The 17,712-nt window shown below is 40.2% G+C and overlaps 1 protein-coding gene across 6 annotated transcripts in view; it reads right to left on the bottom strand.

Annotated features, from left to right (window-relative positions):
- Positions 1-17,490, bottom strand: part of SLC38A9 (solute carrier family 38 member 9) — a 45,478-nt gene extending 27,988 nt beyond the window's left edge. Inside the window, exons 1-8 of one of the 6 annotated variants that reach the window (XM_026865625.1) lie at positions 17,399-17,490; positions 16,956-17,258; positions 15,903-16,041; positions 7,790-7,922; positions 7,093-7,214; positions 3,672-3,735; positions 3,465-3,558; positions 2,367-2,537 (exon numbers count right to left, since the gene is read on the bottom strand). In XM_026865625.1, the coding sequence (XP_026721426.1) occupies positions 2,367-2,537; positions 3,465-3,558; positions 3,672-3,735; positions 7,093-7,214; positions 7,790-7,922; positions 15,903-16,006 (688 nt within the window). In that variant the 5' untranslated portion in view covers positions 16,007-16,041; positions 16,956-17,258; positions 17,399-17,490. Of the gene's footprint in view, positions 1-2,366; positions 2,538-3,464; positions 3,559-3,671; positions 3,736-7,092; positions 7,215-7,789; positions 7,923-15,902; positions 16,042-16,955; positions 17,259-17,398 lie in introns of those variants that run through there. The other 5 variants (XM_026865623.1, XM_026865624.1, XM_026865626.1 and 2 more) reach the window with 5 other exon arrangements.
- Positions 17,491-17,712: the final 222 nt, after the last annotated feature.

Genomic DNA, 17,712 nt, shown 5'->3' with positions numbered 1-17,712 from the left:
TTTAAAACTTTCTTTTAGAATTGTTTTAAAGTAGCACCCCACTGCACTATCTATATCTCAGCACCCCTGTCCATTTATGAAGTTCCTGAGCCTACCTGCTCCCAGCTGTTCATTTCTGTTCCCTTAGCAAACACCTCCACTTGTCCCAGCTCCTTGGACTGCGGTGTTGTATAGTTGGTTAATAAGGAGATGCACCTTAAAACCAGCCTCTTTGGGGACAGCAAAACAGTACATGCAACCATACCCTTCGTCCAGATGGTATTATATGGAAAAAGCTTCCTCTACTAATTTTTCTCATCTTTTTTTTCAGAAGAGGCTCTGTGGGATGCTTTTTCCCTGTTGTATTTTAAAGAAGGAAATCTCTTGAAAAAGGTTTAAGTCTCACTGTCTACAGTCACCTCTAGTATTTTGTTTCTAGTACTCCTCTGCTACTTTACTGCTTTGCCACACCAGATATTTCCAAGTTTAGGCAACTTCACCAGTACGAAAGTATGTGATAGCAACTTGTAATATTTATGTATATATACACACAGAAAATGCCCATCAGCTTGTAAATTTAATTAGTGTGTCTCTGGTTAAAATTTGCTTCTACTGCATGTGGGTATATTATTCACACAGAAAATCAACTGAGGCAGTAGGCCTCAGAGTCAGCTTGTTTCTCAGAAAGAAAGTCTTGTGGGAAGAAAACTATTTTTTGTTTCTTCATTTTGATTTATGACACTGAATCGCAGCTGAGTTTCTCACACTTACTGATATCAATTCAGTGTAAGCAACAGTCAAAGATTTAACTAAAAATCACTTATCACCTCCTCACTTCACCACTGTTTTGCGTGGCTTAAAAAACCAGTACCTAGTCTGAAGACATCAAAATAATTGATAACTTTTACAGAATTAGAGCATTTAAAATCAGTTATAGATGGATAGCCAATTTATGTTTCATCTCTACTTAAGAAATGTTTTAGCACAAACAGTTGCATTTGTGGATTTATTTCTGTTTCATAAAACAAAAACAGACCAAAAGCATGGTAGATCATGTTAAAAAAAGGACAGGATATTATACTTGGCTTACAGTTCTTGCATTCTTTGCATACTATTACTTTCTAAACCATCCTCTTTAGGAAATTAGTTTGTTCCCACCTAAATTGTATGTGCAGACTTTTTAAGAAGTCATCTGAATGTAACAGAATTACAGTAGCCTGCTTATTAGAATAACTTTGAAATGCATGGCTGCAAGATGCCCTTGTGTCAAACCTACATCCTATTACCCATTCTATAACCTAGTAATTAAGTAGCCACAATGAAAGTTAGGACAAGGATCCAATGATCAAAGTTATCACAGAGCAAACAAATGAAATAAGAACCTTGAATAAATATAAGTAAGTGATAAAATAATATGGCAATCTCAGGGACACTTTTCCCAGAAAAGGAACTGGTTTCATCATTCTGATGTTTGCTTATTAGAATCGGAGTTATCTGGTTTAGAATAATTTAGGATTAAACTGATAACCTTATTAAAAAAACCCCACAAAGTCTAAAATGAAACAGACTTAATACATGAATTAGGTCAGCTGTAAAGTACACCAGTCATTAACCAATAAAGTATGTCTTCAGGGATAGTGGGAACACTAATTAAACATTGTTTAAGAGGTATAAGTGTCTGAGCTATTATTTGCCTCAGAGACTTGTTAATTACCTTCAAAACAGAAATCCTCAAATGTTACTCATGCTATTCAACACTATGAGTCATATTTTCAAAGCTCTCAGTTCCATCACTTATTCTCACAACTCTACATACCTGATTGTATCCACAAATCTTGTGTGTCTGTGCACATACAAGGGTATAACTAATCGATATGGGGGTTCTGTAGCAATGCCAGACTAAGGATCCTTCTTTCTCCATGTTACAGCTCTTGCAGAAACTTTCTATATGGCAGCAATCTAAGTGTGTTTGTTAAAATCTAGAATGAAACTAGATTTTTTTTTCCATTAATGTGTATGATTTCAACAGCCTAATCTGTTATATAGCTGTTCAAATAGTTACACCCATGCAAACAAGGCGTGAGTGAAAATAAAGAGTGGAAACAAGCAATCAGGTCTGGGTTGTTTAAACTACATGAAAAAGCCTCATTACTGACATGCAAATCAGGTAACTGATACTCTGTCTTTCATTAAAATCACAATTTAAGAGAGCAGTTGAGAAACTGGCTTTGAAAACATACAGGACTATGCCCATAGTTACTTATTCTCACTTTTCACAGAAAGTAACAGAAAAATCAAGTAAAACGGACAAGCGTTTTTCAGCATAAAGAAAAGTCTTGATCTCTCCACAAGATAGCTGTTAAAGTTAACCAAAAATGTATACTTACTGTATATAAACCTTCCCGTGTTGAACAGAAAGTTGGACATAAGCACCCAATAAACAACCATGGCTCCAACCAGCGATACCATAGAAAATAAGAGGCTTGACCACTGACCAAAGGATCCAAAGTAATACTTGCAAACATCTGGGAATTCCCAGTTTGAGGTATCCATTAAAGCTGAAGAAGATACAAAAACCAGACATATCTAGACAAAATGTTGTATTAGAGTCAGTAGAACTCTTCATGACAGGATGTATTCTTGTTTCAGAATATTCTGACACAAATTCCCAGTGCTTCCAAGGGCTAAGAAGATTGTTGTTAGCTTTTAAGTATAACACTCATTATGCATTTGACTGAATGAACCTGAAGGAGAAGCTTTTACTGTGGCCATACTATTACTTTGAGTACTTCCAGAAGCACTGGAATAAGACACGATGTCAAAAATGTCGCCAGGCATTTGCAGCTACAGCCTTTTGAAAGAGTTATGGCAACACATGTCCTCAGCAATGCCCTGAAATGAGTTGTCACAAACTAGAGGTCTTAACTGCCTTTATTTGAGCAAGTAAGGGGTTAGTTTATGCATCACCTGCAAGATGAGTTTTGAACAATAAAAGTACATTCTGAGTAGAAACACTGAGGCAATTGTCCATAAATTGCTTCTAAGACAGAATATACACAAATATTAGGGTTGTACAGGCATACAACACAAGTGGTTGCAGCTACAGCCCTCACTGTTCCACAGTGGCACATGATCAGAAATCCATGTAGAGAACTGGACAGCACTTACAGAGAAGGAAAACCTCTAACTCAATTAAGTCCCCAAATGCTTTAGTAAGCGATCATCTGAAACCTTGCTTGCTAAGAGTTTGGGTTTGGCTAAAATACTTAGGTCCCAAGGAACTGATGGATAATCTAGTAAGGGAAGACAGACATTTAGTTTACAGAGCTTAGATCCAGTCTACAAAAGTAGGGAGACATTCAAAGGAACACTTTGCAAGTCAGGTCTAACGTACAGTACAGATACAGACAAACTAGGAATCTGTTAGGTCTCTGTATTTCACACTTAATATAAGCATTTGTGTTATGAAGCTTTGTATTTCTTACGTATCATCTTCCGTGACTTCACAACTCTGTAGCAGCAATAAAGAGTCAAAATACCCATCAGCAAGATGAGAATAATTCCAGAAGTAAAGCCTGCCTGTTAAGAGGGAGAAATACAGTTTAGCTTATTTATCAGTAACACTAAGGAAAAATGAAGAACAAGCTATGTTACCAAAACCATTTTCATACACATGCATTTTTCAGTTTTACCTGTTTTATTCCCCATGGGATACTTAATATAGATGTACCCATCATTGTATTCCATATCATAAATCTAGGAAGAAAACAAAAAACCCAGTAAGTAATTTAAGCAGCACTCTTACTTCATACTACCCTCTTAGCAACAGTAGTTATGTATACAATTACAGGAGAACTCAACAGATGAACTCGTGGCTCCAAGACTGGAGTTACTGTCAGGGCTTTGGATTTTTCAATCATGGATTAGTATACAGGATGTCAAACCTTTTGGCATCAGATGGAATGCACCTGTCCCAGTGGGGGGAAAAGGATCTTGGGGCAGCAGTTAGCTGGGCTCATTGAGAACTTTAAACTAGACTTGAAGGGGGAAGGGGACAAAACTGGAACTCCCAGATATAAGTCCCAGGGTAGATTAACAAAGTTTGTGGGCTGATGTGCCAGCGATGACCCACACCCTGCCATCTCAGTGGAGGCAAGGGATGGAGACATGCAGCACAACAACGATGCAAGGGATACGGATGGATCAGTAACTGTGGTAACACCTGTGAAAGGTCAGGCTGGAATTAGAACCTCTAAATGCAAGAGGGCTGGGGACATCATCCCATTTGAAGTGCATGTATACCAGTACACACAGCATGGGTAACAAACAGGAGGAGCTTGCCATGACAAAACAGGAAAATTATGATGTTGTGGCTATTACAGAAAGATGGTGGGATGTGTCCCATGACTGCAGTGTGCCAACTGATGGCAACAAGCTCTCTAGGAGGGATAGACAAAGAAGGAGAGGTGATGGGGTGGCTCTGTATGTTTGGGAATGTTATGATTGAGTATAAGTGTAGTGAAGACAGGGTGGAGTCTTTGCATTAGAATCAGGGTGAAGGCCACATGGCAGATGATGTAGTGGGAGTCTACTGCAGGCCACCCACCCAGGACAGAGAGGTGGATGAAATATTCTACAGGTACTTAGGAGAAATCTCACGATCACTCAACTTTAGCTCTTGTTTTCTTTAACTTCCCAGACATCTGCTGGAAATACAACACAGCAGAGCAGGACCAGTCACAGAGATCCCTGGAACGTGTGGGAAATAACTTCCTAACACAGCTGGTGAGTGAACTGACCAGAGAAGGTGCTCTACTGTACTTCCTCTTTGTGAGCAGAGAAGGACTGGTGGATAATGTGGTGGCTGGAGGCTGACTAGGGCACAGCAATCATGAAATTAAATAGAGTTCTCTATAATTAGAAAGGCCAGGAGAGGAGGCAGCAGAACTGCCATCCTGGACTTCCAAAGGTCAGACTTTGACTTGTTTAAGCACCTGCTTGACACAATCCCTTACGAGACAATCCTGAATGGTAGAGAGGTCCAGGAAGGCTAGGCACTTTTTAAGAAGAAAGTCTTAATGGCACAGGAGCAGGCTGTCCCCAGGTGCTGTAAGAGAAGCCAGAGGCAAAGGAGACCACCCTGGCTGAACAGGGAGCTTTGGCTGCAACTCAGGGAGAAAAGGAGAGTTTACAGCCTTTGGAAGAAAGGGCTAGCCACTCACAGTGATTACAAAGATGCTGTGAGGCTGTGCAGAGTGAAAATCAGGAGGTCTAAAGCCCAGCTAGAAATTAATCTGGCTTCAGCAGTCAAGGACAAGCAATGTTTCTATAAGTATGTGAGCAGCAAAAGACCAGGGAGAGCCTCCATCCCCTGCTAGATGCAGCAGGAAACATGTTAACAAGTGATGAGGAAAAGGCTGAGGTGCTTCTTTGCCTCAGTCTTTAATAAGACGACTAGCTTTATTGAGGGAATCCAGCCTCCTCAGCACGGAGACAGAGACTGGGACAACAACCCCCCCCAGCAATCCAGGAGGAGATTGTCAATGACCTGCTGCATCACACAGACACACACAAATCCATGGGACTGGATGGGATACACCCAAGGGTGCTGAAGGAGTTGGCTGGGGTGATCGCCAAGCCACTTTCCACCATTTACCAGCTGTCCTGGCTGACTGGGGAGATCCTGACAGACTGAAATTGGCCAATGTGACGCCCATATATAAGAAGGGTCAGAAGGAAGATCTGGGAAATTACAGGCCTGACGGTTTGAACAGTGCCCATCATATAACACACGTGGGACAAGCAGATGATCAGGCCCAGTTATCACGGGTTTATGAAAGGCAGGTCCTGCCTGACAAACTGGATCTCCTGTGACAGGGCGACCTGCTTACTGGATAGGAGAAAGGCTGTAGATGTTGTCTACCTTGACTTGAGTAAGACCTCTGACACTGTTTCCCACAGCATTCTCCTGGCAAAACTGGCTGCTTGAGGCTTGTATGGGCACACGCTTCCCTGGGTAAAAAATGGTCTGGATGGCCGGGCCCAAAGAGTTGTGGTGAACAGAGTTAAATCCGGTTGGCGGCCGGTCACGAGTGGTGTCCCCCAGGGCTCGGTTTTGGGGCCACTCCTGTTTAACATCTTTATTGATGATCTGGACAAGGGAATAGAGTGCATCCTCAGTCAGTTTGCAGATGACACCAGGTTGGGTGGGAGTGCTGATCTGCTCGAGGGTAGGGAGGCTCTGCAGAGAGACCTGGACAGGCTGGAGCCATGGGCTGAGCCCAACTGCAGGAGTTTCACTAAGGGCAAATGTCGGGGGCTGCCCTTGGGCCACAACAACCCCCAGCAGCGCTACAGGCTTGGGGAGGAGTGGCTGGAGAGCTGCCAGTCAGAGAGGGACCTGGGGGGGTTGATTGACAGCCAGCTGAACAGGAGCCAGCAGTATGCCCAGGGGGCCAAGAAGGCCAATGGCATCCTGGCTTGTGTCAGCAATAGCGTGGCCAGCAGGGACAGGGAAGGGATCTGACCCCTGGACTCGGCACTGGTGAGGCCGCCCCTCGATTCCTGTGTTCAGTTTTGGGCCCCTCACTACAAAAAGGACATTGCATGACTCGAGCGTGTCCAGAGAAGGGCAACGGAGCTGGTGCAGGGTCTGGAGCACAGGTCGAACGAGGAATGTCTGAGGAAACTTGGGTTGTTTAGTATGGAGAAGAGGAGGCTGAGGGGAGACCTCATCGCCCTCTACAGCTCCCTGAAAGGAGGGTGCAGAGAGCTGGGGATGAGCCTCTTTAACCAAGGAACAAGTGATAGGACAAGAGGGAATGGCCTCAAATTGTGCCAGGGAAGGTTTAGACTGGATATTAGGAAGTATTTCTTTACAGAACGGGTTGTTAGGCGTTGGAATGGGCTGCCCAGGGAGGTGGTGGAGTCCCCATCCCTGGAGGTGTTTAAGAGTCAGGCTGACATAGCACTGAGGGATATGGTGTAGTTGGGAACTGTCAGTGTTAGGTCTTCAAGGTCTTTTCCAACCTAGATGATTCTGATTCTGTAATATATAGAACATTTAATAATAATGCATTTTCTGGCTAATATATGGCAAGGTGCTTAACATACATTGTCACTATACTGGAGTTTTTACCATAGCCATCTGTGTAACTGTCAACCTTAAAAGCAGTTCCTAATGGACTGTACACGTAGATTTCATCAGGAGCTGGAAGTACATGATCAGGAGCAATCTAACAAATGGATAAAAAACAAGACTTAGTAACACCAAAGTAATGATGGTTCCAAATACAGTAAGCCAACTGCTATAAATCATAAAATCTTTCCATGAAAAGTACATTTTAAAAAAAAGGTTGGACTACATTAATTTTCTCCCCATAAAAACAACCAACAGTTGATAGGATTTTTAGCTAGGTAGTAGAAAACCAGATTTTTCTTCTGCAACATATCTGTAACATATTGTGCACATATCATGCTAGTTTGCAGTACAAATTGCAGCTGACCACTGCTTAAATGCTCTTAGAGATGGGAGAAATGAGTATACACATCTGGACCACCTGGAACTGTTACAAAATTCAAGCTGTTTGTATGTTTTCTTTGGATAGTGAAGGCATTGCACAAGAAGTCAATCACAACTTGTGATAACACAAGACATTGTTAAGGCACTCAGCTACTTGATATTTACTTCAAAGCAAGCTGCAGAAAGATTTTACCCCACCTTTATTTCTGTTTCTTTTATAAACCTAGTCTGTGGAAGACCCAGGATGCCAGAGATCACTCAGTTAATCTGGCCCGGTCTTTGCCTTACCAATGCCCTGTCTGCAGGAGACGTGAGCCTGCTATAGTAATGAATCCTCTTATTCATTGCTGAAGCTTCATCAGTGACTCTTTGCATGTCATCGTTCACACTGACTATGTTTGTAGGCTCCACATGAAATGGTCTAAAGGAGGGGAAAAAAAGAAAGAAAAAGGAAAATCCTTAAACCCCTAGAACACTAGAGCTAACATACAACTCAGAAAACAGCTTAGCATCACTCACAATGAGTCTGTCATTCGCTGACACAAAGCAAATACAAAAAATATCACTGTCACAAGGGAAGCTGCCATCCATGAAAGAACCATATGTTTATATCATCCATATTAAAACAGCCTCTTGCCCAGATTCTGTGGGGCAATCTGACATCAAAATTCAGACTTTATATCCATTTAATGTGTTCTCAACAATGAGTCACACCAGAACTACATGTTAATATGCTTCTCCAAGCTTATTAGTGCTTATAACCGGTGTTGCCAGAACTAGCGATGAGAAACAGAGGTAGAAACAGAAAGTGTGAGAAAGCAGAAGCAAGAAAGAATATGAAGAAAAAGAGGAATGAGAGGTGGTAATGAGAACCACCTATGAAAAGACTAGGAACTACTAATCTAGCAAAAAACACTGTATGAAATTATGTTTAGTGAGGAAAGAACCAAGCCCAAATAAGCCCATATGCTAGTACTATTTTTAAGCCAACACAACTGAGAATAGAATTTGTCACAGAACATAGAACAAGACATGTCCATTTGCAGATCTGAACTACTTCACAATTCTCCTTCAGATTTATTTAGGGTAATCACAGAGAATAGGACTGCCAGCAACTCAAGTCCTGCATCTCTCATACAGAGACATACAGAACACGGGTAATACCCTTTCCCTCTTCCACAGATGAGTTAGGCTGCAGCACAGACACAGCCACTACAGGAGAAAGCAGCCACATCACACATCCCTTGTTTTCTCTGCACCCATGTAGGTACAGAGCAAGCAGGTAAAAGCTGCTCCTAAAGTTACAACACAACATAAAACTAGTTTCGTGCAAGAGATGCTTCCAGAGACATGTGACCTAATCAAGATATTGCAGATATTTTTTTTCTTAATCAAGTATAATTTACTTCCATATAGGCATACTATGCTATTGCCTAAATGCAACATTGACTCCTGGAACTGATAGGCTACTTTCTCAGACAAGAGGGGATACTGGTGAACTGTAAGCCTTGATAAAGTGTTTTGGGTTTTTTTCCCTTTCACCATGCTTTTAATTTCTAAAACAATCTCAACAACATTCTGATCATCATCTTCCAGACTGATGTCTAAATCACTCAAATCAAGAACCACCTTCAAAACCAGAATCTACAGAAGTAGAGATCACAACAAGTTTCAGGCTAGCAAGAGCAGAAATTAGGCCAGCAATAAATCCATGCCATTTTTCTTGTAATATGAGCGAAGTCTATTTGAACTGACTGTTTTTCAATACCCATTTCTGGCTCAGACTACAAACGAACTTGGCCAACCCCCCTCCTGCCCCAGCTCTCAATACCATAACAAAGGTCCCATTCTCTTTCCCAGTGAATCATTATGCATTTGCACCATGGCACCACCTTTTAAATGGAAGGAAGAAAATGAATGCAGCTCTGAAGCTGGTTGTTTTATCTTTGGAAGAAATTAACGTAGGTTTCTTATTCCTGTGTGCTTAAAGGGTAAGCAGGTAAGAGTATTTATGGGACTAATAAAACTGACTGATAAAAGTGGAAAACACAGAAAAATAATTTCCTTCTCCACAAATTCATCCTTTCCTTCATCTTAGACTTCATTAAATTCTTACACCTTCCTTCATCATGGAAAAAATGGCTTAGATTTGCTAAGCCATTGCCCACTTACTGAAACAAAAGTGAACACACTTTCAATTTTTAAAACATACTCAATTGACTCTCCTTTTTCCACATCTCTGACATGAAGGGAGAAATCTCTGTTTTGTGTACGGACTTCTGTTGTGTTTTTATAAACAATTAAGACAAATACTGCAATTAAACAGGAATAAATTTTAAACTATAGCTTTATTACTCAAATCAGAGGCATGCAGGGCTAATTCCATAGGTATGTAATGAACAAAAATAGTCATGGATGTTCAGCTGTAAAGGACTTCACCTGTTTTAGCTTAAAAATTTATTGGGTTGACCCAATCATTGGACACTGTTAAAATATTTCATTAGAAGACTTGTAAAATAAAGACCATAGTTATGAAAATATGAAATGTAGTATGTTTAAATGCCTCCCCACCCTCAGTCAACACTGCATTTTTCTTTCTGGATCACTGATACACATTGTATTTAGAACACAAGTAGTATGTGATATACCGCAGCTCCATAGTGTGAAGAGGTTTATGACGACTACCTCTTTCTCCATCTGCAGTCAATATTATTAGTACATTCCCATAAACTTCCATTGCTACTGTGGAAAAACTACACTGAGACAAAGTCTACATTTCGTTTCAAAGTGAGATCTGTGTCAACGATCCCTTCAAAATAGTGTTCAACAACTGCTGACATGGATGTCAAAGAAAATTCTTCTAGACTGGAAAAGAGTGGAAAACTATTTTTTAAAGCAATTCAACTTAAAGCCACAGATGATTTTAAAAATAAAATAACAGAAATATGACTACAACATCCTATTTTAAGGGGAACGCAGTGTTGTTAGTCAATGATCAAACAAGTGTCAAGAAAAAAATTAATGTGTAGCAAAAACATATCTGTCTTTAGATAAGAAATTCTTTAGAGGATATTTCATTTTCTTCAGTATTATGAACAGAGTTCAGTCTGAACAATTTATGGTCCAGCACAAAACAAAAGGGTATGATCCAGAATCTAACCTATGTGTGAGGAAAGAAAAACAACAACTAAACCCAAAGAAATTCTATATATCTGTTGCTGCTGCTTCCTGCCTAGAGGAGATTAATGCTGCCAGTACTTGGGGCTGCTCCCCATCTTGATCCCATGTCTGTTGAGAATGAAAATGACCAAAAGCAGCAATTAATTTTCTTTTTCTCAGGGTACCACCGCACTTCTAGTCTTACTGAGCAAGTGACTATGCTAAAACAGACTGCCCACCCATTCGTTTTATAGTTGTTAGAGATGTCTTTGAAAACATCAGTCTGACTTGGAAGCTATGCAGGCAGGCTGGGATTCAACCTTCCTCCCTGATCTCCACTAGGAGAGTGTAGCACTATCTAGAATCAAGGTCATTTCCAAGCCCCCAGCTACATCCAGATCAAAGACTGGTTATATGGTTTACTCAGAAGTCTGAGAAGCTCTGAAAGACTCCAAGTCAAAGCCCAAAGCAGGTAGGATATAATCTGGGACATATTTTGGAAAACTCTTATTAGGGACCTTAAGTCTAGCAGACACGCATCCTGTACATGAAGCATCAGCAGCTCCAACAGATTCCTAGAAAACTTTCTGATTTATAAAGGCAGCCACATCATACCTCTCATGTGGAAAAATGATTATGAAAAGGATGTGTGAGAATTTGATCTGGGGGAAGGGGAGAGGTTACATGACTGGAGGGTGTCACTATTAACACAAAACAGTACACACAATTTCCATGCGTTGAGATAGGCTATAGTGGCCAATGAATTTATTATATCCACACTAAAAAGCACAATTACAATTTATATTTCAATAGCTAGCCGGAAAATCAATGCTCTTTTTATCAGGGCAAACACACCAGTAAAACAGCTGTTTTCCACAGCACAGGGAGTATGGACAAGATGCAGGGTCCCATGCAGGAGGTCTACACCTCCCACACAATACACCCTGCAGATGTACTTCAGAAACCCTGAAGTTACACTCATCTGCTAGTTATTTCTTACACACACAAAGGGACCATTAATAAGAACTCAAGTGCTGGTCCAGGAAGAAAGATAAGAGAGCTTCTGTCCAAACTTCCTCATATTATGAACTTCAGCAGCAATTTTTGCAAGCAAAGAAAACAGGAAGAGATGCTCATGACTAAAGCTGTTTCCAAAATATTGTGCTAGACAAAGTTCAAGTGTTGGATTTGAAGGGTTAGGGGGAACACCACAATAGGAAAATTTGGTTGGCGAACTACATACAACCTCGCAGCTGCTAGTATTCCTAAGGATGCTACATATTTTTTCTGGGTATTTTTAGCAATGTACTCTTGCAGACCAATGAAGCAGTATGACAGATACCGATCTCAAGAAGTTGTAAACTAAATAATACTGTTTTCCAAGTACCTTTGCTGAAATATTTTAAAACAACTGATTCTGGATATCTTCGCAAAAGCAGTGCTCTGAGTATCGAGCTGTTCAAACATAATACAATTTTTTGTGTCAGTGTTTCCTTTGGCTGTACATGATGGTATTAAAGACTTCACATTAGACAAACTTCATATTTAAATAAATATGAAAAAATATTTTTTACAGGATGCTTACAATTTCTTTCCTCTCATCCAAGAAGACCATAAAGAGCCACTTCGGTTTATTGCATAGATTTTTTTGACACTCCACATCAATCAGTTACTTTTCTGGGATATGGTAGGATTAATAGACAGAAATAAAGCTAGGAAATTTCTACAGCTTTATTGTCTTACTGAGTCACCAAATTATTATAAGAATGCTGTATATGGCATGGGAGATACTAAGGAGTAAAACTGAGTCATTATCATGGAAAATAAAATAAGGAGAAAAAGTAGTAATAAGAAGACTGTACTCATAGGTTGCTATTTCTTAATTGGGAACTGGCTATCTTAATAGGAACATTACAGATGTCAGTGCAATTCCTTTAAGGAAAACTGTTGCAAAGAATTCTATACCTGACTTGATTTTACTTTCTAAGCTGTCCAAATTTACTTAAGCATGATAAATAGAATGGTTTTAGTTTATCCTATAAGATCTTTATTATCTTGTCAATACATTTTACTTAAACTTTTTTCAAATTCCACACCACTGTCATTTTGACAGCATGACCACACAAGTATCTCAAAATGCTGGATGCAGAACCAAAATAACCTTTCAGAGCACAATACTAAGACATCTCTGCTGCTCACAGAATACACATTTTAACAAATAAAAAAATCACAAGCTTTACCATACTACATTTTAATCACTGTTCCCTGTTCTGTGTCAAAGGCGAAGCTATGCTAGTCTTCTCTTAAAAAGTACAAAAGGTTCTTAAGAAGGTTTTAATTCTTCCCAGTTAGGAAGTAGTAAAATTTGGAAGTCAGCAAAAATATTAGCAACACAGAAAAAATTAAAGCAGGCAGTGGAGTAAAACCACATAGATGAGGAGCAGTAAAAGCATAATTAGTGCGGGAAGTTTTGCACAGGTTAGTCCCAACCACTGTCTACTTTTCTGTAATCTGAAAGAACTTTGAAAAAAACCCCAAGAACCAACCACTTTTGCATGAAAAAGGTTTCTATGACTGCCATCTACAGACACTGTTTAATTTATAACTGTTTAATTTCACCTACTGATCTCTCCTACATTGTTGTGAGAACACTATGGGACTTCAAAAAGAATAAAAAAAGGAAGAAGGCTTGATCTCCCTTTAGCAGGGGGCATTATCAAGTTTTTTTCATGTGCAAAACAACCAAGACAAAACACCGTTTGTTTCTTTGAATGTTCAAGTGTTCTCAAATACAACTGCAGTATCTATTGACAATAAACAGATGTAAAAAAAGAAACTCCCTCTTTTGCACACAATAATCTTCAATAAGCCAATGCAGCAATGACATCCTAGTTTTTAAAAGGACCTAGAAAATGAGCAAAACACACCTAATATGGTATGAGTAATTCGGGTCATTGTGAAGAACAATAACATCCTTTTTTAGAGGATTAAAAGTGGCTTTATATTTTACCCAAATTAGCAAAAGAATAATAGACAAAATAATTTACATCTCTAAAAAACAATTACCTTATTGTTCTTATGTAAACACTGAAAAGCATGACTTTTAAAAATCAAAAATCCTCCAAGCCCTTAAGAAAACCAAATAACTATGCAAATGCCGTCTAATCTCAAACAACCCAAACAAAAGAACAGAACAGCCCTAAAACCGAGGAACAATGATTATAAGCAAATCCCACAAAACTCTCCAAGAGCAATCCCAATGCCAAACAACCACCCACCAATGTCTTATCAGGTTTCTGAATAGTGAAGTTAAAAAAAAAGGAGCAAACTAAGCAGAGCCAGTCAGATACTGATGCACTTGCACTGATACTTCTTTGCACCATAAAACTCTCACTCTGGAGATGCTGCTCCCTAAAACCCTAACGAAGCTGACCTTCAAACCGCTCACTGCTCTGACCACAGCCAACACAGACCCCGAGGGCCTGTTCTTCCTCACTGCATCTCCTAAAGACTGCAGCTGCCTCCTTAATACGCAAAGATGGACTTAAACCTTGTTTGGCCCTACTATGATTTCCATGTCTTCCTGATATCCTAGCACTCATGCCCTTCATCTTTGTGCCTCTTGATGCTTGGAAGGCAGACTAGTTGTAAAAATGGAAGAATGAACTAAAAGGTGGAGCAACAAGGATAAAGTGGACAGATAGGCAAAGATGGAAGTTGTGGAAGGGGGAACACAATCCCAAGTACATGCTTCTGCTTTCGGGGAGGGAATCAAATGCCACATGTGATGACTTTTTATGAAGCTGAGTGTCCAAACTTAAGAAATCAAAAGAAAAAAAAACACAATGAGGAAACAATACCTAACCTCACATTTGAAAAGGGGAATTTGGCATTTTGATATATCACAAAGGTGTAAACCTTCTCTCCTTGCTACTGCATCACCACAACACTTGAAACTCCTCAAGCAGCACACATACTCCTCCAACACAAGGTGCTCCCAAACGCAATAAAAATTAGCAATCTTCCCATGCCAGGAGGGCCATGAGGGGCTCAGACACTCCTCAGAAAGAACACAGAGCAAGAATTCATTTTACACACTTCCTTTTTCCACCTGAAAGTACTTTACCATTTCCTAAAACTTTATATACAAAATTCTATATGCTCCCACACCTATGATCCCTCTCTTTGTTCCCCGGGCTCACTCAGACCCTTATCCTCCTTCATTTGCTCGCAAAGAGAGATTATTTAGCCCCTGGCAAACATAGGCTCTAGTGGCTTTCCAAAGCACTATGAGACAGCTGCAAAACACTATCAGCAAGAGCTTTTTTTGCTTAAGTGGGCACCAACAAGAGAATTTCGTATACAACACTGCCATCTGTACTTCCTTCAGTAAAACTACTCTACTGAAATACAATGCTGGATGCAAATGTCAAAAAAAGCGCCATGAACAGCACCCAAGAGGTAGCACAGCTATTCCTTCGTCTAAAAAAAAAATCAGAGCTGGTGCCTCCAGCTAGCGTATGGTTAGTTCCCACTCTGATCTCAGTTTTGATTCCAGGACCAGCTCACAGAAATCTTAACTGCAACAGCAGAGGAAATCTCAAACCCCGACCTCCTTTGGGAGGAGGTTAAACTCTTAAGAAAACGTGCAAAATAACCACTTAACTAGATATGTACTATTTTCACAGTCATGGCAAAAAGACTGAATGGGCTGCCGAATTTTTCATATTTGCTCAATCTCAAAAAATACTTTTTTTTTTTTTCTTCTTAAAGGCAGTAAAGGTTGCTCAGTTCCTTCAGTACTAGCAAATAATGTGTCCTTCCAGCATCACCTGCAGAATGCATACAGAGCCATTCACATATACTGACAGCCATTTATCTGCACCATCTGGCAAGCTTCCTTGAACAGTCTCAACATTTCAGTTTGTTGTGCTAAATAAAAAACATCATGATTCAGTATACACATGCTATTCAGTGTTTGAAGATAACTTTCAAAGCCACATGTCAAATTCTTATTGGAGCACTCTCTCTGAAGTGATGTTACTAGAAAAGTCTTATCCTTATAAATACAATATGAACATCTGTTCACCTGGTGCTTGGAAATAGTATCATACAGAGACAAAGCAGTAACTGTATGGTTTCCAAATGTTAAGTCTTGTCTTTGTAGGATTTTGTTGCTAAAAGCAAAGATTAAACAATTCTTTGCTATATAATCATTCCGTAGGTTCAGTCTTCCTCATACCTTTTGCACTTAAAATCTTCTGGATTGAACTGTATATTCATGATTCCGTAATTGCTTTCATCGCCTCCCACAGGAACCAAAAGGGGTTTGGCATCTTCTTCCATATTTGGTGAATGTACCTCCTTCTACTTATTCTAACCTAAAAAAAAAAAAAAAGTGAGACAATTGCAGTTAAGCAAAAGTCTGCTCCTGCTACGAATTTAACACTGGCAGAGTCCCACAGAAGCTCCTGGGGTGAAACCCAACAGAAAATCCCTTCAACTTGCCCTTGAGAATTCTCATTCCATAATGCAAACATCACGGGACCAGTACATCAGGGACTGTATTTTTTACAAGAGATTATCCATTTAATTAAAGTGGTCAACATACAATAGCACTCTAAATCTCTTTTAGCACACAACAGACAATATAAATTAAAGGAATATGATGAATGCTTATACTGGGACTGAAAGAGGTTTATAAAGAGAGACTCAGAATCTGAATTTCCTTTGAACTACCACAGCTAAGTCTCAAGTCTACCACGTGCAAATTAACATTAAGTATATTCATACATAAGTCTTTTCTTCTTGATTTCAAAGCATGGGACTCCTTTTCTTACTGCTCCACTGTAAAACGAGTATGATTTTCAAAGGAGCTATATTTCCAATTTGTAACAGTTCTGTTGAGCACAATTTAGCAGTTATTAGAAACTATTGTTTCACAAAATTATTTCCAACTTCACAGCAGACACATATGCAGTTTTCCAGCGTATTTCTCAGAATAAAGATCACATTACTGCAGTCTACCGTGTTTTGGCTCTTTGAATTAAGGGCAATGAATGGTTTAGTGGTTTAATAATGCATTAATAATAACATTATAGGCATTCAGAGGACTCCTGGCCAAACAATGGGGAGCAGATCGCTTTTAAGATAATGGAACTCTACTTAAGACTGAATTACAGTTCCCACACGGGACTCAGGAGTGCAGCTGAACAAACATAATGGCTTTAATCCCTGCTACCTCTTTAAGAACCTCTGTCAGGACTCCTTCTTCAAACAAAAACGGTAGAAGCACCTGCTCTTTCAGGGGGGCTGTTTCCTGATGCTTCAGAATGTTAGACAGGAAAGATGGATGAACTGGCACAAGATACAGAAGGATGGCACTGTATGTTTGAAAACTGGAGTGGTGATGGAAGATAGAATGACGTGTGTATCATTCTTCTGCATTCTCATGAAAATGTACAGTAAAGGCCAGAAAATCCCAGAGATTACATCAACCAAGCACTGACATGGCTCTACCACTTTCTAGCAACATGTTGCCCATCCTCTTGCATTAGCAAGGAACCAATGGGTGTGCGGTCTCCACCAGGTAATAAATCTGAGCAAAATTAAGAAATGGAACATCAGTCTGATTTGTTTTCATCAGATAAAGCACCTATTACTCGTATATAGATTTTTTTTTTGTGTGGAGACTATTAAGAAGTACGTATAAGACATAAACCTTCGGGATTAACTCACATTTTTAACACGACTCTTTTTCTTTTTTTTAGGTTAACGGGTCCGGAGGCGCGTTAAAACCAATGTAAGCTTTCCCCTGATTACGGACCGCCCGAAAAGCATTCATGCCGTTTCTGCACGGCAGACAACGCTCTGACGTGTTATTCGTTTGCCCACGTAAGGCGTTACACTCGAACCAGACGAGGCGTCGCCGGACGGTTTCTGTGGCCCGAGCCGCTCCTGCGGCGGCCGCCCCCCCCACCGCAGCCTCAGCGCCCTCGGCAGCGGGCAGGGCAATGCAGGGCGCGGCGGAGCGGAGGGGCCAGCCCCGAGGG

This window comes from Athene cunicularia (genome assembly GCF_003259725.1).
Source record: "Athene cunicularia isolate RWA chromosome Z unlocalized genomic scaffold, athCun1 chrZ_part1, whole genome shotgun sequence".
In the NCBI taxonomy this organism is placed as follows: domain Eukaryota; kingdom Metazoa; phylum Chordata; class Aves; order Strigiformes; family Strigidae; genus Athene; species Athene cunicularia.
This window is presented reverse-complemented; position numbering and strand designations above follow the sequence as displayed.